This window comes from Haliotis cracherodii, unplaced genomic scaffold (genome assembly GCF_022045235.1).
Source record: "Haliotis cracherodii isolate W230 unplaced genomic scaffold, xgHalCrac1.p SCAF_5, whole genome shotgun sequence".
Classification (NCBI taxonomy): domain Eukaryota; kingdom Metazoa; phylum Mollusca; class Gastropoda; order Lepetellida; family Haliotidae; genus Haliotis; species Haliotis cracherodii.
This window is the reverse complement of record NW_027266308.1, coordinates 3,702,643-3,727,069: the sequence shown is the minus strand read 5'-3', so window position 1 is coordinate 3,727,069 and position 24,427 is coordinate 3,702,643. Positions and strand designations below refer to the sequence as shown.

General features: G+C 40.5%; 1 protein-coding gene across 3 annotated transcripts; it reads right to left on the bottom strand.

Moving 5' to 3' along the window:
- Nucleotides 1-3,364: 3,364 nt before the first annotated feature.
- On the bottom strand, nucleotides 3,365-23,892 carry LOC139442878 (acid phosphatase type 7-like). Of its 3 annotated transcripts, XM_071223781.1 has the most exons (12): nucleotides 23,784-23,892; nucleotides 17,888-18,088; nucleotides 17,219-17,395; nucleotides 15,688-15,713; nucleotides 14,398-14,495; nucleotides 13,455-13,523; nucleotides 12,617-12,731; nucleotides 10,642-10,755; nucleotides 9,149-9,277; nucleotides 8,143-8,214; nucleotides 7,256-7,393; nucleotides 3,365-5,141 (listed from the first exon to the last, which is right to left on the bottom strand). In XM_071223781.1, exons 1-12 carry the CDS (start codon nucleotides 23,890-23,892, stop codon nucleotides 5,070-5,072), a joined length of 1,320 nt encoding a protein of 439 aa, XP_071079882.1. In that variant the 3' UTR covers nucleotides 3,365-5,069. The 3 variants fall into 3 exon arrangements, with proteins under 3 accessions (XP_071079882.1, XP_071079884.1, XP_071079883.1); XM_071223783.1 differs by lacking the exons at nucleotides 17,888-18,088; nucleotides 23,784-23,892 and adding an exon at nucleotides 17,672-17,690 and having other exon boundaries at nucleotides 3,366-5,141; XM_071223782.1 differs by lacking the exons at nucleotides 17,888-18,088; nucleotides 23,784-23,892 and adding an exon at nucleotides 17,564-17,581 and having other exon boundaries at nucleotides 3,366-5,141.
- Between the last annotated feature and the right edge of the window lie 535 nt (nucleotides 23,893-24,427).

The window sequence follows — 24,427 nt, the reverse complement described above, 5'->3', positions numbered from 1 at the left end:
GAAAAGGTTTACGACTGACCATGTTTTCCAGATGAATTTACTTTGTTGTTTTAATAATCAGATTGGTTCGAGATTGCAGACTAACGGAAAATCAACCAACTGCTCCCTTCCATTCTTACTATATCAGTTAAAGATGATAGCTTTAATAAAATAGAAATTCAAATTGACAAAAATAGAAAGTAATTTAGCAGCAGTAAGTGTATTCGGCATCATGACAGTCGTCACTTGTTTGTAAACGTAACGGTCATTCGGTTGCGAGTTAACTCCAAACATGGTTGGGGCCACCTATCACAGTGGCGAGTTTTGACTGGTGGTAGCGATAGTATCGAGAGCTCCGCGAACAGACTATCCCTGTGAGGAGCTTGTGACAGGGGGGGTCAGAGTTGGCTCCCTTAGTTGTCCCTGGGGTCACAGCCACTTGGCTCATCTCGGTCAAATACCACGACAGGCACTGACAGGAATCTACATTGGATGGGGCACATGACTGTCACATGACACAACACAACCTGGCTGAAGACCTATCGTAACCCGGATCTTCATACACACTACACCCACAAAGCATCTGAGTGGTTTAAATATGGCTTGCCAGGTACTGAGGTTGCCAGGTACTAAGAACGTATCCTGCATACCTTTACACATTTCCATGTCAATAATAAAACAAAATTAAGAAATTTCTTTATTGCATTAAATAAGCAAAATATTGTTTAATCAGTTCCTCCGTACAGAAACAAGTAATAAAGAAATAGACATTGCAGAAACATGTTTAAGAATATCAACTCAACTCCATCACATGACTATCATTGAACAAAATGATATGTTACAATGTTCACACAAGTCAGTATATTGATACCTGCAACCACTTATTAAGAACAAATATGTTTTAAAAAATACATAGGGAAGATTTTACGATAAAGGATGATTCGATGTAGATGAAGGGAGGAAGCACTGGTCCTGGGTTTTGCCATATTGTTAAGTGTAAAGTGCACTGTGTTCGTAGACCCTTTGATGCCAGTAAGTTAGCTCCTCTCTCAGTCTTCGAAATCCACACTAGACCACTACAAAGTCGTGAGGACAAGCAAACCTCAAGCGCTGGTAGGGAAGTCCCCATTGACTAGCAGCATTTGAGGGTTATAATTCTGAACCAGTTCTCAATGATTCAATTTTGCTACAAACTGAACTGAATAAAAGTGATAAAAAATGTAAACATACAGTAAAACATTTATTGTCTCGGGTAGATAAGAACTCAGACTAGTAAAATAAAGTCTCCACTACTCCTCTGGAAAAGGCTTAAAAAACAAATTTCTATGGCTGCTCTCTGTGGTTGATATGGATCTCTTCACTAATGCCAATGCCTCGAGTGTTGCAATCAATATCACCTTAGAGTGAGTGAGTGAGTTGGGTTTAACGCCACTTCCAGTTATATCGCGGCATGTCAGCTTAATGTGGGAGGAAAGCCCGAAGTGATGCAGATCTTGACGTTTACCACTTTGGTGAAACCCACGAGCACGGGTATGGTGCTGACAAACCTAGAAACTTAATTGGTGCGAACTGGGATTCAAACCCACAATCATAGGTTTCTGGCATGCCCAAAGGACGCAACTCTGCACAGCGAATAAAAGTGGAATGGCACACTTTGCTACACTGGAAAGTTTTGCAAGAAGACATACATGTACTTCGAAAACAACAATAGTACTCATTTCCATGTTTTCATCAATCATGAATAATGAATCATACAAAACAAATAACGTCTAACAAAACAGTTTCTTTTCAAAATAGTTTCACATAGGTCTTGCCATACTCTGTACAATAGTGTCAGATGAGCTCTGTATTAAAATGTGGAGAATTGGACGAGATTTACATGTGTGGCTGAATATATGTATATTTGCACCATCATATTTATAATAAAAAACTTGACTAAAAGCTCCGATGCAAAAAGCACAATGCACCAGACAACTTCAAAACCATTTCCATAAACACAAAAAGGCAAATACATACATGTATCACAATAACAGTATAAAACATGTTCAGAAAATATATAAACAAACATACCATTAAAAGTCAGTTTTAAATTTTTTTAAGTACCGATAAACTTAAATAACAAAGTCACACCATTCTTTGGCAAAGAAAGCATATTTAAAACTTATGTTACTTCCCATTAACAGATATACTAGGAATACAAAAAAAATATAAAAAATTCAAACAAATAACTAGATTATATTCCAAAGACCACATGTATGTACAAATGATATGTAAACATTACTTTACGTGTATTCACAGATTTAAGTAATCTCCAACTGGTTTGACAGTAGCAACACGACTAGTGACACACATGTTGAACTGGTTTGACAGTAGCAACACGGCTAGTGACACACTCTGTCAAACTGGTTCGACAGTAGCAACAGGGCTAGTGACACACTGTTGAACTGGTTTGATAGTAGCAACACGGATAGTGACACACTCTGTCAAACTGGTTCGACAGTAGCAACACGGCTAGTGACACACTGTTGAACTGGTTTGACAGTAGCAACAGGGCTAGTGACACACTGTTGAACTGGTTTGATAGTAGCAACACGGATAGTGACACACTCTGTCAAACTGGTTCGACAGTAGCAACACGGCTAGTGACACACTGTTGAACTGGTTCGACAGTAGCAACAGGGCTAGTGACACACTGTTGAACTGGTTTGATAGTAGCAACACGGATAGTGACACACTCTGTCAAACTGGTTCGACAGTAGCAACACGGCTAGTGACACACTGTTGAACTGGTTTGACAGTAGCAACAGGGCTAGTGACACACATGTTGAACTGGTTCGACAGTAGCAACACGGCTAGTGACACACATGTTGAACTGGTTCGACAGTAGCAACACGGCTAGTGACACACTGTTGAACTGGTTTGACAGTAGCAACAGGGCTAGTGACACACTGTTGAACTGGTTTGACAGTAGCAACACGGCTAGTGACACACTGTTGAACTGGTTCGACAGTAGCAACACGGCTAGTGACACACTGTCAAACTGGTTCGACAGTAGCAACACGGCTAGTGACACACTGTCAAACTGGTTCGACAGTAGCAACACGGCTAGTGACACACTGTCGAACTGGTTCAACAGTAGCAACAGGGCTAGTGACACACATGTTGAACTGGTTCGACAGTAGCAACACGGCTAGTGACACACTGTCAAACTGGTTCGACAGTAGCAACACGGCTAGTGACACACTGTCGAACTGGTTCGACAGTAGCAACACGGCTAGTGACATACTGTCGAACTGGTTCGACAGTAGCAACAGGGCTAGTGACACACTGTTGAACTGGTTTGACAGTACTTAGCAACAGGGCTAGTGACACACATGTTGAACTGGTTTGATAGTAGCAACACGGCTAGTGACACACTGTTGAACTGGTTCGACAGTAGCAACAGGGCTAGTGACACACATGTTGAACTGGTTTGATAGTAGCAACACGGATAGTGACACTCTCTGTCAAACTGGTTCGACAGTAGCAACACGGCTAGTGACACACTGTCGAACTGGTTTGACAGTAGCAACACGGATAGTGACACTCTCTGTCGAACTGGTTCGACAGTAGCGTTGAGAGCTTTAAGATAAATGTCAAATTTGACTTTTACAATTTTGGTTATGACTAGAGGAAAAGCGAGGTGGGAGATTCGTCTCGTTCGGACAATCACAGCCTTAAACAGTCAAACACACAATATTTAGTGAATGAAAGTTTTGTATGTTCTAGCAATGTTCATTGCAATGTTTGCAATGTTTGCAATGTTCATTGCTGGAGCCAACCCTCTCCTAATGCTGAAGGACAGGTGGAATGAATTTCTTGATACCCGTGTGTACAGCGTACAATACACTGATGTACTATGTCATATGACACAGTACTCCAATAATCAACTGTACACAGATACATTGTTAAACACTGCTAAACAATACAAGGCCTACATCCCGACTAGATATGAACTGGTATGAAATCACAAACAAGTTGTGTAATATTAACCATAGAAATATATGTCATGTTTGTTCATATGGGGAGTGACTTGACTACAAAAATGTAGGTTACAGTCTTGGGTCAAGAATACATTACTCTCGTCACTATCAGTCTTTGGTCAAGAATACATTACTGTCTGGGTCAAGAATACATTACTCTCGTCACTATAAGTCTTTGGTCAAGAATACATTACTGTCTGGGTCAAGAATACATTACTCTCGTCACTATCAGTCTTTGGTCAAGAATACATTACTGTCTGTATCGGAATATATTACTCTCGTCACTATCAGTCTTTGGTCAAGAATACATTACTGTCTGGGTCAAGAATACATTACTCTCGTCACTATCAGTCTTTGGTCAAGAATACATTACTGTCTGTATCGGAATATATTACTCTCGTCACTATCAGTCTTTGGTCAAGAATACATTACTGTCTGTATCGGAACATATTACTCTCGTCACTATCAGTCTTTGGTCAAGAATACATTACTCTCTGTGTCAAGAATACATTACTCTTATCACCACTGCAATTCTTGGCCCTGTCACAAACACCATGACCTCCTCCAGGCTCTAGTGAATGAATGTTGTTTTACGCAGAGGTCAGCTATGTCAAAGTGGCCTGTGATGGACAGACAAACCTGTGACTGATACAAAGACCAATGATTCAACCGTTAGGACACAGTGGCAGCAACACTGCCTCATTAAAATTCACTCTTAGAATAAATGTGGGTCTTAAATGTTTCCTGCCCCAGAGTTCCAATCATCATCCACTGGTCCCCATCCACTTTCATCCACATGACATATAATTCACATGGGGTGGTTGGGTAGCCTTGTGGTTAAAGCGTTCGCTCGTCACACCAAAGACCCAGGTTCAATGCCCGACATGGGTAGAATGTGTGTAGCCCGTTTATGGATACCCACCATGATATTCCTGGAATATTGCTAAAATCGGCATAAAACCAAAATCACTAATTATAATTCACATATGTCTCAACCAGATTCACTACATAACAATGTAAGGATAACAATGACTTCAGCTGTTTCGATGGTTGATGGAGGACATCTAGTTAGGCATTGCCTAGGCCGTACGGTTCATGTTTGTCTTTAATGAGAGTGAAGCTATCAATGATCTCACCGTTCTGAAACACAACAAACGCCAGACATTAGGGGTGCTAACTAAAAACTACTTGCAACAGAAGAAGCCCCTTCTACACCATCTCCAGAAGCCCCAAGAAATCATAACTGACCACATGAGCTGAAAATATTGTCTGGTATCTTGCGATATGATTCGTATTACAATACGGACTGATGATACTACTGGTATCACGATACACCACATCAAATAAAGACCTGGGTTCGATTTCCGACATGGGTACAATGTGGGAAGCCCATTTCTGGTGTCCCCCGCCGTGATATTGCTGGAATATTGCTAAAAGCAGCGTAAAACCATACTCAAGCACTCACTCACTCACCAAATTTCAAACAATAAGAAATGATGAAATCACTGAAATACAGCACTAACATCTCTTTCTTCATACATTTATTTATTGTTATCTCAAAAACCACAAGAAAAAAACAGCTTAATGAAGGGATGGTTATAAAATGTAACAGTTAGTCGACGCTACCACATCCGTGTTCTGCCATGCTTACAGGTGGCGCTATGCTAGTTCTGCCATTATGGGAGGTAACTCTATTAGTTCCTGTTCTATTTATAGCATATCACAATATCATTCAAGTATAGTGTGTACCTAAGTATCAATGATATCATAGGTATCGGTGAATCGTTACAGCCCAACTGACCACAGTGCATTTCCTGTATGTTTGGAGAATCACATTCATAACACACAAGGCTCTACACTAGCTTAATATATGTACTTCTAGTCGCCATTAACAGTTATGTATCTCTCAGTCCATTAATTTAATGGAAAATAAAGACACAAAAACATGATTTCCTGGTTTCTAATGGATTTGATTTAAGATCTGATTTCCCTTTGTTTCATTTTCACCAAACCGCTGTGCAACTGAATAATGTTTAGAAAACAATCTCTGCATTTATAATGTCATCTACTATTGCAAGACAAGAGTGTAAATATTTTCCCTTTTATGCTTGTTAGTTCTGTCCAAAAAGTCAACTTTTCCAGGAAAACCTGTCCCTGCCTCACATCAATATTTAAAATAAATTATATTTGAACACTTGTCAAATTTCATCCAGTCAAAATCTGTTTGTCACGAGACACAAAATTCATGCTCGTGTTTGACATGGCACCTTTTTTTATTTTCTGATCATTATCAGTGTTTGTTTGTTAACATGGCGTGACATCGTTGTCCCCGTCTTGATCATCACCGACAGTTATATTATCAGTTTCATGCACAACAACACACTTCAGGGTCCAGAAGTCAGCCGGAGTTGACCTTGACCTTCTGGTTGCCAGTCTGTCTGTATGACATCTTTGCGCTCTCATAAGCATCGATCCACACAATTGGGATACAATGACATGCATTTACCAAGTCAGTGAGCCTGTTCATCCGATCCCTTTAGTCGCCTTTTACAACAAGCATAGTCGCCTTTGATGTCAAGAATGGATTGCTGAAGATCTATTCCACCCCAGACCTTTACGGATCCATTTCAGATGTGATGACACATTTTGTGGTCTGAGAAAGCTCAGGTTGATTCAGGAAACAAAGAAGCAGAAATGACATCCGACATCACTGATAGTGCTTAACCCTGTATATATGGGATACACCATATGTCTAAAGTTCTAACAATGGAATATTTCACAAATCAGGTGATCAATAATCATTTGTTACTTATGCCAAATGTATAAGCTCTGATTATAAGTCTAACAAGCATGAAATACTCATATCCCCCGCCAATATGTCTAGTTGTGTGCAAGCAATATCATACGGTTTTCAAGATCTGCTCCGGAAAGGAGCACTACCACCATTTTCAGTCAAAGTCAAGTCGTTGCCATGGAAACTCGAAAAATAAATTTTACAATAATTCCAAACTATCAAAAGGCACGAGTTCACCAATTCCGTTAAGATATCTCTCATGGTTTTTTAGTTCTGCTGCGGAAAAGAATCGTGATGGACAGACTGAATGACGGACAGCACCCATTCATATACCCCCTTCCAATCCATGGTTTTATATCATGCCACAATATACCCAAATCTACCATACCACTAGCCCTTTGAATATTTTACTAGCCACGGTTTAGCACTGTTTAACACCTGGTGTTGTTAAGCAACTCACCTTGTCGTCAGACACCTGTTGGAAGTCAATGTGGGTGTGGTTGTGGATGGTCATTCGCGTGTAGCCGTAGTCGGAGGCGCGGTATGCTGACCAAGGATTCAAGTTCGGGTTGAAAGGGTCAAGCCTCTCTTTGCACCCCTAGAGAAAAACATTATGTCTTAATTTTGTTAGCATTTTGATTCAAGGGTCATCATTGTTCCGGAAAATGAATTAAAGATGAAAAGTATGCAATAAAGTAATTGTCACTAAAATGTTACCCACAAGATCCAACAATATTCTAATCAACTGTAACTCACAATCTCATTAAAATCAGATCTTAGTCCTCGCTACCGCTAAACAAAGATCTGAGGACATCCCATTAGGGGTCACGTCAGAACGACCTTTCATCTGACCAATCAGAGCGTCGCTTACCAGATCATGAAAGTGACAGTCGCAATGTGATTTCGATTCATGCAACCTCGAAAACTTTAACACCGGGTATTCCGAACGATAGTTAAGGGGGTTTAACGACTGAATCCATACAATCTAGACCATACATTTGCCATTCAAGAATGTTCTTTTGTTCAGGTTTCAAATTTTTAATCGAGACTTTTTCAAAATATGTTTCGAAGTGTAGTCACCAATTTGAATTTAGTTCCGTAAAGCATGAGAAAGCTGCCCTCTGATTGGCTAATGTCGACTTCTTGTCAATCCTTCCATTAGTCGGTCACAATTCGCGCAAGGTCGGTCCGACGTGACCCGTAATGGGATGACCTCAGATCTTTGTTTAGCGGTAGCGAGAGCTAAGATCTGATTTTAAGGAGATTGTTGTAACTCACTGACTGAAACACGAACTAAACAGAAACATGTAACATTTCAAAGCATTGATGAAAGGAATCAGGACCTACCGCTGACCCTGTGACGATGTGTACAGGGGCACCTGGGTTGGTGTATGGGTGGTCGTAGCTGCCGTTGTACACCTGCATCATAAAATATAGTAATATATTTACAAACATGTTTCATAATCTTCATTTGTTTATTGTACAATTAAACACTGCAGGGAGAATAAACCGTGAGGGTCACTGCCCTGAGTGGTATGTTCTCCCTGCAGTGTTTTATGAGTGTTTTTTTATAAGTTTAACAGTTTGTTTTTATTGTAATGATTGCACTATCCATTATTAGATAAACAAAAGTATTATAAGCCAAAAGGAAGTACTAATTCTGAGTATATGATATTATTCTGAAATCTGGGTTCCAAATCTATTCCAACAAAATAAAGTCCATCTAGTCCAAACAGAGAATTCTGATAGAGTCAAGTGAAATGGGCTTTAACGTCGCATCTAAGATTATTGCACTTTTATAGCGACGAGCATGCATGTGTGTGTGGCTGCTTGTACTTGTCTGGACTGATGACGATGCTATAGTGCTAGCTCACTGAGATACCATGCTGCAGTTTAACATGAATACCCCACTCATCTTTAAAGTCTTTTGGTATGACGCGGCCAGGAATCAACCCCCAGACCTTCCGCTTCCAGAGCAGAAGCTCTACCACTAGACCAGAAATGCGTTGGTATGACGCGGCCGGGAATCAACCCCCAGACCTTCCGCTTCCAGAGCAGAAGCTCTACAGCTAGACCAGAGATGAAGTGGTATGACGCGACCGGGAATCAACCCCCAGACCTTCGGCTTCCAGAGCAGAAGTTCTACCACTAGACCAGAGATGCGGTGGTATGCCGCGGCCGGGAATTGAAAGCCAGACTTTCCGCTCTCTGGCAGATGCTCTACTCTACCACAAGACCATGGAGACGGCGGTATGATGCGGCCAGGAATCGCACGCCGGACCTTCCGCTCTCTGGGCAGACACTCTACCACAAGACCATGGAGGCGGTAATTCTGGTAAAGGCAGAAACTGACCTTCCTGTTGTAGATAGGCCACAGGCGTTCGTAAGAGTGTTCATGAGCCCACAGCGCCACGTCAACGCCGTACTTGTCAAACATGTGTTCCAGGCCGCCGATATGGAGGAACGGGATGCCTACCCTCACCTGGAACAAGGACAATCAAACACTGCGGAGTCCTTGCATGGATTGCGTCAAACATTGAGGACTAATTGCATGATATGACATAAAAAAATAGGGACACATTGCATGAATTAAGTCAAACATTGGGATATGTTGTATGAATTAATTGTCAAACATTGAGATAGGTTGCATGAATTTAGTCAAACATTGGGATAGGTTGCATGAATTAATTGTCAAACATTCAGAACACTTTGCATGAAATGAGTCAAATATACATGAAAGATTGTAACAATTAAAATCATTAATTTAATCAAAAACGGTCATGCAAGCTATTCCCGTCAAACAGTTATATGATGCCAGTCTGTTAATAATGAAGTCTGGACCAGACAATTCATTGGGGATAGCTTGCATGGATTGATTCAAACAATAGGAATAGCTTGCATGGATTGAGTCAAACAATGGGAATAGCTTGCATGGGTTGAGTCAAACAATAGGAATAGCTTGCATAGATTGAGACAAACAATTGGAATGGATTGAGTCGAACAATGGGAATAGCTTGCATGGACTGAGTCAAGCAATGGGAATAGCTTGCGTGGATTGAGTCAAACAATGGGAATAGCTTGCATGGATTGAGTCAAACAATGGGAATTGCTTGCATGGATTGAGTCAAACAATGGGAATAGCTTGCATGGATTGAGTCAAACAATGAGAATTGCTTGCATGGATTAAGTCAAACAATGGGAATAGCTTGCATAGATGAGGCAAACAATGAGAATTGCTTGCATGGATTAAGTCAAACAATGGGAATAGCTTGCATAGATGAGGCAAACAATGGGAATAGCTTGCATAGATGAGGCAAACAATGGGAATTGCTTGCATGGATTGAGGCAAACAATGAGAATTGCTTGCATGGATTGAGGCAAACAATGGGAATAGCTTGCATGGATTGAGTCAAACAATGAGAATTGCTTGCATGGATTAAGTCAAACAATGGGAATAGCTTGCATAGATGAGGCAAACAATGAGAATTGCTTGCATGGATTAAGTCAAACAATGGGAATAGCTTGCATAGATGAGGCAAACAATGAGAATTGCTTGCATGGATTAAGGCAAACAATGGGAATAGCTTGCATAGATTGAGTCAAACAATGGGAATTGCTTGCATGGATTAAGGCAAACAATGAGAATTGCTTGCATGGATTGAGGCAAACAATGGGAATAGCTTGCATGGATTGAGTCAAACAATGAGAATTGCTTGCATGGATTAAGTCAAACAATGGGAATAGCTTGCATGGATTGAGTCAAACAATGGGAATTGCTTGCATGGATTGAGGCAAACAATGGGAATAGCTCAACTTATTTGGCAGAAACTAAATCCTACTTCTTACCAAAGTTTCATTCTTTGTGCAGTCATCTGTGTCATTGTTGGAGCAGTACATGGGTCTGTGCCCCATTGTGATGATCCACGGCCGCTCTGCTCGGTTCTCGGGCAGATTCGCTTTCTGAGATTGTCAGATAGGTGAAATAATATTAATGATAATAATAATGATCTCATGTAGCACCAAAATTTCAAACTTTGATAAAGTGTTTGTGCTGATTTGAAGGGGGGAGATACCAAAACTGGGCTCCACACATTGTTTCTTTCTTTCTTTTTTGAGGGGGACGGGGGGAGTGAGCCTGTGTCTTTACTTCAGGCTTTAAAAAATATAGAATTGGTTCTCAGGCAATGGCTTTTAAAAAATATAGTGCAGGCAGGTGTTTTTTTTGTGGGGGAGATTTTTCATGCTGGTATGTTACCAAATTTTGTTTACAATAATTTCAGTGAAACATGTTCTTCTAAAGTATTGCAGCATTTCACTACTAGGGTTGCGTGGTCGAGACACGGAATATTTAAAGATTGGGGTGGGGGGCCCGGGAGAATGGAAATAAACAATCATTCTTTTTAGCCTCATACACCTACTTGAAGTAATCCACATTAACTACCCAGTCACCCTGGAGTGACTGCATAAGGTTTCCTCGTGATACTCCTGCCCTAAGCATGCTAAAATGGCAGAGGTCCCAATGAAATGACTTACCTGACTGTACCCATAAGGGATATCAAACCTACCATATTTCCTAGGCGATTAGAAAATTGACAAATGGGGGTTCTTATTAAAATCATAAACAGTGAGTTGAATTTGTTCTGTGGGTTCAAGCGGTGAGCAATAGTGAACAAATTTAGTTCAAACACCATTGAAACTAAAACTGTTTCAATAATAGTTGCTAGGCAATCACATATGCCTTCTTCACTGCTGGGTTATTGAACAAATCTGTAATATACCGAAAATATGGACAACTGTCAGGTTAATTTTCAGGCTCAGTAGCTGGTGCCTACAAAGAATTACAGATTGGTCTAGAAGTTGGTCAAGGTGTGCTTATTGTCGTAGGGCGCTAAATACGGCAAATGTGGTATATGTAAACCACTAGGTTTCCCCCATCACTGCACCGAGGCAAGGGATTTAACTGACTGTAAAAGTCCAGTTTCCACCCTTGCTGAACTAGGCTGGAATGTCTGGGCTCGATCGTAGCACCACCAGTGGCTACTACGAGTTTTGTCGCTCCTATTGACCAATCAGATTCCATCTCTCATATCACTTGCAATTTCTTCAAACAAAATGGCAGCTACCAGTCAAGACAATCTGCTCAATAATCAACATCTATAATGTCATAAAGAATGAGGGAGTGAGTGAGTTGGGTTTAACGCCGCTTTTAACAGTATTCCAGTTATATCACGCGTGTCAGCTTAATGTGGGAGGAAAGCCCGAAGTGATGCAGGTCTCAGACGTTTACCACTTCGGTGAAACCCACGAGCACGCGTATGGTACTGACAAACCTAGAAACATAATCGGGGCGAACCGGGATTCTAACCCACAATCATAGGTTTCTGGCGTGCCATAGCGACGCAACTCTGCACAGCGAATCGCGGCGCCTTAGACGACTGGGCCACCCGTGCCCCCGTCATAAAGAGGGTCTTATGTCACGAAGTGCATCAAATCACTTAAATGATTAAAAAACTGAACAGATATATATCAGTCGATATCCAGTTGACGGTACACATGCTCTGCAAATCCTGCAATCAACCGAAATCTGAACGGCAGTCGCCATGTTGTTTATGAACCGAATGTCGATTTCGTTACGCTAGTTTGATTGGACTATGCATAGACTCATTAGTCCAGCCAAAATATAACTCGATAATTCCAGCCTAGTTAGGCAAGGGTGGAAACTGGACTTTAAAACTAGTCAGTCAACTCCCTTGCCTCAGGAAGATGCCATCATTGTGGAATCTGTTGTTTCTAAGGTCATAATGCACAGCATAGCCTTTACCATGAGGTCCTGATCCAACCACTCGTACTGCATCAATAGCTGCCCGAACCCATACTTTAGATAGTAGTAATACTCCGTGCTGAGCGAGATAATGTGGGCCGGCCCGATGTCAAAACTGAAATACAAAATCCATCCTTAAAGATTCATAATAATATTAGGCAGCTAGTTTTGTTGTCATTTCACGATTTACATATCTTTATTCCCAAACTACATGGCGAGTGGTCATTAAATTAAATTATTAAATTAAATATAATTTGATAAACAAAGTATAAAAAAGTGGCCTTGTGTAAGTATTTCAGAGTTAACGTGTACAGGGAAAATGTTACTTTCGTTTCTCTATTGATCTACTGGGATTTTTTTCTTTTACCCATGTAAGTCGACTAAGAAAAATACATTATTTTTAATCAAAATTTATGAAATTTGCAGTTGACAGAAGTTTAAATGAATAATAAAAATAAACTTGGTGAAGCAGGGTTGAGGTGGTAGTATAAATACTTCAGAGTGTTGCAAGCTTCATTGTCAATATTGACTGCATTGGTTTGAGTACAAAACCTGTTGTTGGTTTGTTGTTTTTTTTGTTTAATGCCGCACTTAGCAATATTCCAGCTATATGACGGCGGTCTGTAAATAATGAAGTCTGGGCCGGACAATCCAGTGATTGACATCATGAGCATTGATCCATGCAATTGGAATACTATGACATGAATCAACCAAGTCAGTGAGTCTGACCACCTGATCCTGTTAGTGGACTCTTATGACAGCATAGTTGCTTTTTACAGCAAGCATGGGTTGCTGAAGACCTGTTCTACCCCGGATCTTGGGACGTATTGACACTCACCTGTAGAACATGTGCTGTGACTGTTCATCAAAGGGCATGGTGAATCTGTTCTTGTAGTTGGAGAAGTTGCTGGAACAAGTGAGTAGGGTGGCATGAGTGAGTGAGTGAGTGAGTGAGTGAGTGAGTGAGTGAGTGAGTGGGGTGGAGTGAGTGAGTGAGTGGGGTAGAGTGAGTGAGTGAGTGAGTGCTAATACCACTTAGTTCAGTCACATCATAACAGCTTAATGTTGGAGGACTAAAGACAACAGTGAAGCAGATCTAAGAAGCTCACCAATTTCATAAAACCCACAAGAACAGGTATGGTACTGACAAACCGGGGGCTTGGGTGGCCCAGTCGTCTAAGGTGCCGTGATTCACTGTGCAGAGTTGCGTCCCTTGTGCTAGACAGAAACCTATGATTGTGGATTCAAATCCCGGTTCGCCCAGATTATGTTTCTAGGTTTGTCAGCACCATACACGTGCTCGTGGGTTTCTCCGAAGTGGTAAACGTCTGAGACCTGCATCACTTCGGGCTTTCCTCCCACATTAAGCTGACACGCTGTGATATAACTGGAATACTGTTCAAAGCGGTGTTAAACCCAACTCACTTACTCACTCACTGACAAACCAAGGATTTTGTAAGTGTAGAATGATGGTCCCATGGCTCGTGCCATGTACCATCAATCTGGTCCAATCACGTACATGCCATTAGTCACTATAAGTGTTCTTCTGTTGGTATAACACTTGTTTTCTGAACAATCTGTTTATTGATATGAATCATGTAAACAAATCATGTTTACTATCCCCCGCCACGAAGTGGAAGCAAACTATAGGAGTTGGTGCTGTACATTCGACCGAAATATCCACATAAAGCTATCTTCATCTTACAGGTTAATCAACTTAGCCTTTTGATTTAGACTTGTTATAAATAACCAAACTCGGTGCTAAAGCTGAACCCACTCACTACGCGTTCTCGTGGTTGCCAGGGCAGGTCATGTAAGGGAGATAACCAGCGATGGTCTGAATCTGTCTCATGAAAGCATCTCCTATTCGACTGTTGTTCTGAAAGTGAAATAAACAAGATGTGTACTGTGGATCCAGACTGGATGCAGGGGTGAAGACTTCCCCTTGTTCCAGACATCTTACATGTTAACAGCATGCACTGTATGATGTTAGGGTGAAATGATACATTGATGAAATGATACATCGGTGAAATGATACATCGGTACACCATCGTAAGTGCATCATAAGTTTTCATGCAATGATACGATACACAATACTTTTTCTTCTGTATTGATACAAGTCAATACACTTGTTATCATACTTACTACTCGATTAATGACCCCTGGGAATTTTGTCAGTCAAACGGTGTGGTCATTAGCATTCCAAATTCACTACTAATAGCAGCTACAAACGTGTCTACAGCTAGCTTTTCCTCAAGAACATGCTCTGAAAAATTTTTAGTCAAGAAGTTTCAATGCAATTTGACGTTTGTTTGTTTGTTTGTTGTTTAACGCTGCAGTCAGCAATATTCTGGCTATATGGCAGCGGTCTGTAAATAATCAAGTCTGGATCAGACAATCCAGTGATTGACATCATGAGCATCAATCCACACAATTGGGATCGATGACATACATCAACCAAGTCAGCCAGCCTGACCACCCGATCCCGTCACCTCTAACGACAAGCATAGTCACCTTTTAGGGCAAGCATGGGTTGCTGAAGACCTATTCTTCCCCGGGTCTTCACGCGTCGCAATTGACGTAAATATGTGTTTCCTGATATGAATCATATCGTTACCTAATTATCACGATATGAATCGTATCGTTACCTAATTATCACGATATGAATCGTATCGTTACCTAATTATCACGATATGAATCATATTGTTACCTATTTATCACGATATGCTTCGTATCGGTACCTATTTATCGTGATATGTATTGTATTGTTACCTATTTATCGTGATATGTATTGTATCGTGACCTTGATGTATCATCTCACCCCTTCACCACTATTATATATTTTTGCAGTTGGAGTTAAGAGTTTTTCTAAATATTGATTGCTATGTTAGCTATAATTTTGATTAGGATCTATGTACTTTCACCTGAATTACTCTCATAATTTTTTAACTGACATGTTTTTAATATTCATTGAACAGTTACCATGGTTACAAACAAAATTAAGTTTGATACATTGTATAACCTTGTTAACCTCAGAATATTTCAAGTTACTTCTGACGCTCTTTGCTTACCGCATCCAAATCATAGGCCAAGTCTCCTGCAAGATAGAACAAGTTTTTTTAATGTCCAGAACACAACTGAAACAGCTTCATTATATACATGAACTTACTGCATGTGTATGTTTCGAGACATTATAACCAGAAAAATATAAATACAATCCCACATTATTGACCATGCTGACTACAACATTAGCAATTTGGGACTTTTAGAAACTTTATTTCACTAGTTCTAGTTTGTATCTAGTCATGTTGAACGAAACAAAACTGACATTTTCAGTCAGCTTTTTCAGTTCAGTTTGTCACAAATTTGAAGAATTGACAACTGTTTCAGAATCATAGCCTCAAATCCTGCTCTTCCACAGAGGGTAGGCTGTCTATGCCAACTTGAAGGTATACTTACACTAACTACCCATACAGTATTATTATTATAATTATTAGAAAATTTGTTCTCCCGGCCAAATACCATTAACTTAAATATCACGGAATATAAACATCACACAAGGCAGTGTTCCCGCTGGCTTTGGAAACTGTCAGTCCTTGGGGACTGGCAACTCAAAAAATTACCAGTCCTCCCTAATTTTTGTCAGTCCCAACTTTCAATAAATAAACAAATGTTTGAAAATTAAGTGGTTTTAATAACCCTACCAAGCATGGCAACATGGGTAGCCCACCAAGCATGGCAACATGGAGACCCTACCAAGCATGGCAACATGGGTAGCCTACCAAGCATGGCAACATGGGTAGCCTACCAAGCATGGTAACATGGGTAGCCTACCAAGCATGGCAACATGGGTAGCCTACCAAGCATGGCAACATGGAGACCCTACCAAGCATGGCAACATGGGTAGCCTACCAAGCATGGCAACATGGGTAGCCTACCAAGCATGACAACATGGGTAGCCTACCAAGCATGGCAACATGGGTAGCCCACCAAGCATGGCAACATGGGGACCCTGCCAAGCATGGCAACATGGAGACCCTACCAAGCATGGCAACATGGGTAGCCCACCAAGCATGGCAACATGGGTAGCCTACCAAGCATGGCAACATGGACACCAAGGGTGGCAACATGGACACCTAGTGTGGCAACATGGATACCTAGTGTGGCAACATGGACACCAAGTGTGGCAACATGGACACCAAGTGTGGCAACATGGACACCTAGTGTGGCAATATGGACACCAAGTGTGGCAACATGGATACCTAGTGTGGCAACATGGATACCAAGTGTGGCAACATGGACACCAAGTGTGGCAACATGGACACCAAGTGTGGCAACATGGACACCAAGTGTGGCAACATGGACACCAAGTGTGGCAACATGGATACCTAGTGTGGCAACATGGATACCTAGTGTGGCAACATGGACACCAAGTGTGGCAACATGGACACCAAGTGTGGCAACATGGACACCAAGTGTGGCAACATGGACACCTAGTGTGGCAACATGGACACCTAGTGTGGCAACATGGATACCTAGTGTGGCAACATCGACACCAAGTGTGGCAACATGGACACCAAGTGTGGCAACATGGATACCTACCTACATGTAGTACAGCATCATACATATCCACCTCTCTCTGTAGGCGGGGCAGAGACTGGGCGTTGACGTTGCCCATGTCGCCGTACATGACCAAGCGAGGGCTCCAGTTATTCCCCTTTGGCATGGCAGTAAAGTTGAATGGATCACTCCAGCCATAGGAGCTCCCACAGTGATAATCTAGATCAATAAAAACAAACAGGATATGAATTGTATTGTGCCAGACCAGATAACCACCTTGTAAACTATATCCTCATTTGATGGTAGTATGTTCCACATAGGTAAAGACCTTAAGGCTTAAGGTTGACTCCCAACATATACGTACAGTAACTCTCTACACATACTTACAGTATTTCTGTCCGGGAGTAAGCCCAGTGATCATAACTCTCTACATATAGTTACAGTATTTCTGTCCAGGAGTAAGCCCGGTGATCGTAACTCTCTACACATACTTACAGTATTTCTGTCCGGGAGTAAGCCCGGTGATCGTAACTCTCTACACATACTTACAGTATTTCTGTCCGGGAGTAAGCCCGGTGATCGTAACTCTCTACACATACTTACAGTATTTCTGTCCGGGAGTAAGCCCGGTGATCGTAACTCTCTACACATACTTACAGTATTTCTGTCCGGGAGTAAGCCCGGTGATCGTAACTCTCTACACATACTTACAGTATTTCTGTCCGGGAGTAAGCCCGGTGATGACAACTCTGTGTATGTACTGGGCCCTGTGCTCCGTCCCCCCGTCCACGAAGTGGGTGCTGTAGCCGGTGGCCTGCTGGTTGACGGAGGCCGGACTCAGGCCATATTTCACGATGGAAGAGTTTGTGGAGTTTACAGTGCTCCATGTCACTATCATCTGGGTAGGGTCACCTGTTCCAAAATACATTAGTTACCATGGTTACAGGATGCAATATAATAATGGTGACACAATAATTTACATAAACATGAACACCATGAGGTCCACATATACATTAAACTTACACAGAAGACAATAGTAGCTTGTGTGGAGATTCGTGTTGTTATGGTGAGCAGCATAAGTAGGGGAATAATGGTATGTTGCATCAGTGAAATTCGACAAGAACAGCCCAAGAGAAGGCATTAGAAGGTGAGAGTTATATAGCAACTTGCATGCACGTGTGTGTGTGTGTGTGGCTGCTTGTACTAGTCCGGACTGATGCCGATTTATAGTGCTAGCTCAATGAGATACCATGCCACAGTTTAACATGAATACCCCACTCAGACATAGTATACTGACTCCAAGCCGACCAGTCCTTGTTTTAGCCCCTTAATGTCGAGCGCCCGGACCTTCCGCTGTCCTGGCAGACGCTCTACCACTAGACCTTGGAGGCGGTCGAAGAGATAAGAAGAAAAGCCAAGGAAACTCACATATTTATTAACAGCCACATGTGATAAAACAGGTTTATGGGTTTCTGCTATTAACGCCATTTAGAAGTTGGAACAGTAATGTATTACTGGGTATCTTCTGCTTTGTAAAAACAAAACATGGTTAAGAGTCTGAGATTAAGAAATTTACATTGATAATTGTTGATAAAAATTAAATACATTTATTAGAAGTGTTAAAGGAATTAGCTGTGGACTGGACCATTTTGCTGTTTTAAAGTGTAATTTCGGCTGACTGAGTGAGTTGGGTTTAACACGGCTTTGAGCATGTTGAGCATTATTCCAGTTATATCACAGCATGTCAGCTTGTGGGAGGAAAGCCCGAAGTGATGCAGGTGTTATATATTTACCATGTTGCTGACACACCTAGAAACAAAACCGGGGCCAATAGGGATTCGAACCCACGATCAGGTTTCTGGCGTGCCCAAGGGTTGCAACACTGCACAGCAGATCTTATTTTACAATGGAAATCAAGCAATAAAATCTCAACTGGCAACACATTTCACTTAACATGACATAAACTAGCATTAAAGTGGGGACAAAAATGATTGAGTTCAACATGCAGTGAGGAAGAACATTGCTCAATAGCAGGAAAAGAGAAAGTAATCACGTCAATCAGTACACCTCGCACACCATCAAAGAATGAAATCATACAAACTATTCATGCGATTGTGATTTGTTTGTGTGGAATTATTAATATGTTCTGGTTAATGGCCATTTACTCTAGCAAGGCAACATCTGCTGCTAGTGAACTCGCATGTTAAACAATGACAATTTGTATTCTGTAGCTAAGTGTCATGACTGTATTTGATGTAAAAAGCGCCCAGGTGCTCTCAAAATTAGAAATAGGGGGCTCTTCTTAGAATATAATTTTGGTGAGATAAAAAACAGAATTGAAAGATTATAAATTTTGTGGTTAATGTTGACAGCCCGAAATGATACAAAAGATGAATCTGTGTGTATTATACACGACAGATATGTTTTCGAGAATTTAATTGCCCATAATTAAGGGTGCATAAAACACATGAGTGCGTATTATACACGAATAAATAAGTCTTGTGTACATTGAACAATCGGAAAGGGTGCTAATTGGGATTGTTCACAAGCCAATATATCAGCAAATATCGCCATGGGGGCTTATTAGAGCGGGGCGCTCATTATGTCTAATATGGTACTTGTGTTGTTGTTCAAAGAGTAATGATATACAGGATGATATAGGCATGTTGCAAGCTTAGACTGGGAGAATGGGAGGCCACAACCTATAGGACATGTCGGTATCGTTTGAAGAGATCAACGATTTAATGTTTGTTTGGATCTAGTGGGGACGAGAGGACTGACATTCAACTATCACGCCTATACTTCTCCACTCTACATATTGTGGATGAAGTGACCGCATGTCTTCACTTTGATTATGAAACAAACGCATGTAATTGATCTGTAATACAATACTGCAACTACCATATTCGACGTAATAAGCGCCCAGGGCCCTCTCAAAATTAGAAATAGAGTGCGCATTATACACGAATAAATAAGTCTTGTGTACACTGATCAGTCAGAAGGGGTGCTAACTGGGATTGTGCACTAGCCAATATATATTAGCAAATATCGCCGTGGGCGCTTATTAGAGCGGGGCGCTTATTACGTCGAATATGGTATGTATTTTAACAAAATGAGCTGGAAAATACACACTGGCTTACACATGTTCTTGGGTTCTACTTCTTGATACCAACCCCCAAGATTTCTGCTTATAATTTGTTTTTCTAATTCCTAATGGTAAGCCAGGATAAATTGAGTTGTGACATGACAGTTAACCCTGTATGGCTATGTATGAGGTTTGTTTGTTTGTTTGTTTGTTGTCTAACTCCGCACTCAGCAATATTCCAGCCATATGACGGCGGTCTGTAAATAAATAATCGTGTCTCAACCAAACAATCCAGTGATTGACATCATGAACATCAATCTACACAATTGGGATACGATGACATGCATCAACCAAGTCAGTGAACCTGACCACCCTATTCCGTTAGTCGCATCTTATGACAAGCATTGTCGTCTTTTACAGCAAACATGGGTTGCTGGAGACTTATTCCACTCCGGATCTTCACGGGTATTGTATACCAGTTGAGAAGTATTGTGACAGACAGACCAGTAGTCTGCCATACAGACACTGAAACAAATATATCTAATACTGCCCATGCAAGTCCAAAATGTTTGGCAAGTCTAGATTACTGCAGTATCAGGCTGTAAAGAATGTCTCTGGGCTCTTTTTTATTATATTCATAACTATAGGTAAACAAATGTTTTTTTCTCTGTAAAATATGTTTATTTCAGCATGTTCAGAGGCTAGGTGTTAGTCTAACATACCAGTGGCAATGCTAGCTTTAGACAATACTTGAGACATATTTGTACACTCTTTCTCCATGTAATTGATGACATTGTAACCCAATTTTCAAGCCTGAAAATGTATGATTTGGCTACGTTTACCTATCTTTGACAAGTTTATTTGTTTGTAATTAACCTCTATCAAATGACTTTTAGAGAATTGTGGTATTGACTTGCCACATACACCCTTAATAGTCTTATGAGTATCACACGTCCACAGGAGCGTTGTCAATTTCATCGTTATGACTTGCAAATGCATGGATGCGTACACCCTCACTACCTGAAACAAACCAAATATGTTTGCCTAAATTCTGTGCCCTGCCTACTTGTCTCAAACACGTTGCGAAGTGGTTCTACTTTTTATGGATTACCAGTAGTTGATGGATATAAGCAAGAAAAAACACTATGAGGCCGCCCTCTTCTGGGAGGACTTTCTGACCAAATTAACTTGACGTCGACACCGTAGTACCACCCTGCTTAGAAGTTCTTTTTGAGACTGGTCCAGAGAACTTGTGTAACCTTATTTTACTGGTCCACAGTGTTTGTTGCTAGTCCAAATGGAAGTGATATGAGAAGTAGAATCTGATTGGTCAATAGAAGGGACACAGCAGAGACATTACTCATAATAGAGGGTCCTGATGGGTTTTAATGCTTAACGTAAAACAATTTTTTTTTATCGTAAATGCTTGATGGAAAATACCAAAAAATAACTGCTCACCGTAAATAAATAATTTACTGCTTATCGTAAAATGATTAAAATGGTCAAAAACAGTCTGTCTTCAAGACTCAATTGCTACACCACAGAAAGCAGGCTGCGCAACTGACACAGGGGACCAGTCTAGAATGTTAAGCGATTTGAGATTTTACCAGGTATTAAAAATATGAATTGTCAGGATGAAACCAAAAGGTAAAATAACCTGGTGATAATATTATAATATTTGTTAAAAATTCATTTGGCATTTTTGTGAAACAAATATGCGACCCAAAAAAATTTCGCTACAATTTTATTGAAAAAGAAGAAAAATTACTGCTTGACGAAAAAGTACCCTAAATTTTACTGCTTACTGCTTATGGGACGAGCCTGACCGCTTGACCCCATTAGTCGCCTCTCATTGATCAGTTTTATAGCAGCATGTAGGGCAATATATTGCCATACTTTCACCTGTATTGCGATACAAATGGCAATATATTCCCGATTTACATTTTCATGAGTTAATCAGAGTTATACCCTGTATTAATGTCAGTCAGATACCATCAAGTTCCTTCCCAGCGTGTGACACATTTGTTATACACTCGGTATAGAGAACTCCGCAAACTGGCTATCGCTGTGAGGAGCTTGATAGTCCTGATATGTACACGCTAATTGATAAAAATATCATCAGAGACAAGTTGTATCAGAAAGATACTATTTTCCATCTCCATATCGATTACCAATTTAAGAACACATAAATATACTTGTTTATATTTGCCCGTTTATCTTGCTACATTTACAAACGTGATGATGATTCACAGGCCAGGCTGTTGTAGTTCTGGTGTCAAATGACATCAGCAGCCCTTGCTCAATGTAACACATGTCTTGTCTCCGTCACTGATATCCAACAAAATGTAACTGTTCCTCATTGATACATTACATAAATGGTGTAAGATCTGTTTCAAATTCCTGCTTGATAAACTAAGACAGGATTTTAAACTTAAAAGGTTCACACAATAAAAATGAAAAGAGGAAAAACAATATACCGTATGTGACGTATTAAGTGCCCAGGGCGCTCTCAAAATTAGAAATAGGGGGCTCTTATTAGAATATAATTTTGGTCAGAAAAAAACAGAGTTAAAAGATCGTTAAATTTGTGGTTTATGCTGACAGCCAGAAATGATACAAAAGGAAAGTATGTGCGTATTATACATGACAGATATATTTTCCAGAATTTAACTGCCCATAATTAAGGGTGCATAAAACATACGTGTGTGTACGAATAAATAAGTCTTGTGTACATTGATCAATCGGAAAGGATGCTAACTGGGATTGTTCACTAGCCAATATATTAGCAAATATTGTCGTATTGACTTTTCTTTAGTATCATTTCAGGCTGTCAGCATAAACCACAAAATTTATGATCTTTCCCATGGTTCTCACCAAAATTAAATTCTAGTAAGAGCAACCTATTACTAATTTTGAGAGCGTCATGGGCGCTTATAATGTCGAACACGGTAATCCATTTTACCACTTGGGTTACAAGCATTGGACAATGGGAGAACTCAACCGTGGGATTTGTGATGTTAATGCTAAATGGAGTATCTGACAAATGGGGTGAGACCAATCTACATTAATCATATCAAGTATTATCTCACACCTTGAATTCATGTTCACAGATATTTCTGTCAGTGAAGCAGGACAAAGTGTTGTCTAAAACGATCAACAGAACTGGATCAGGATTTATATAAGCAAGGTCCGTATTCGAAACCATTTTTCCTCTACCTGTTCAGAAATAAAGAACTATATAGCCATGACAGCTGAACATAAATTTAAAGCACCTGGTGAAACTTCTGTTTACTGGAAAGACATCCGCCCGTACCCTCCAAAAAACATATATGTATGCATTGCCGTTTAATCATATATATATATTTTTAAGGGGGGAAACGGGCGGAAGTCCTACCCCAGCTCACCTAAAGTTTCTTCCGAAAGTACCCAAGACAGAAAACACAACCACTACGGAAGATATAACCTTTAGAAGCCATACAGATTATATAGATACTACTTTGAGGATGCTGCAAAAACACTTACGGCCATATGACAGGTGTATCTGCTCAGGTTGTTGGTAGATTATGCCACATGATCTGTGTAAACCTGCGAGAAATGTCACGAAACACAACAACTCGCTTCCCACCGCCATGCTGGATTCGTATTTACTCAGTCACATGACCTCGGATTGGTCACGTGAAAATGAGGTGTATCGGTCGATTCGGCAAGTGTGCGTCATACAGACTTTGCTTTCAGTACAGTTGTACGGAGCAGTGGGGGTAAGACGCAACTTCCTCAATCTCCCACCCCTCTGGATCCGCCAATACAAAAATGTTAAAACGACATTGTTTTTTTAACGAATTTACCATATATCATATCATTATTAGATTCAGTGAAAACTTACGAACATAATGTTGCAATAAAATTTTAAAGAACATATATTTTGTGTGATTCACAAATCCACTGCATTAACTCTCATTCAAATCACATACATAGAAAATTATCAACTTTAATTATATGAATTAATAATGAACCACTCTCTTCGTGTGCAAGGCTGACTGCAGAAAAATGCATGACTCTTCAGTCTTCAGACAGTATATACGTACGTATATAGGTCATTATATTTTCGTCTAATTTACCTAAACAATCGATAAGTACTGTGAAAATGGTTTACATCAGCATAAAAT

Coding starts and splice junctions, on each gene's coding strand:
- LOC139442878 (XM_071223781.1), bottom strand. CDS start 23,892: ATGGCGGTGGGAAGCGAGTTGTTGTGTTTCGTGACATTTCTCGCAGGT. Junction 15,714..17,218: donor TGATGCTGTACTACATGTAG/GTAGGTATCCAT, acceptor TCTATCTTGCAG/GAGACTTGGCCTATGATTTG. Junction 9,278..10,641: donor GCACAAAGAATGAAACTTTG/GTAAGAAGTAGG, acceptor TCCTTGTTCCAG/GTGAGGGTAGGCATCCCGTT.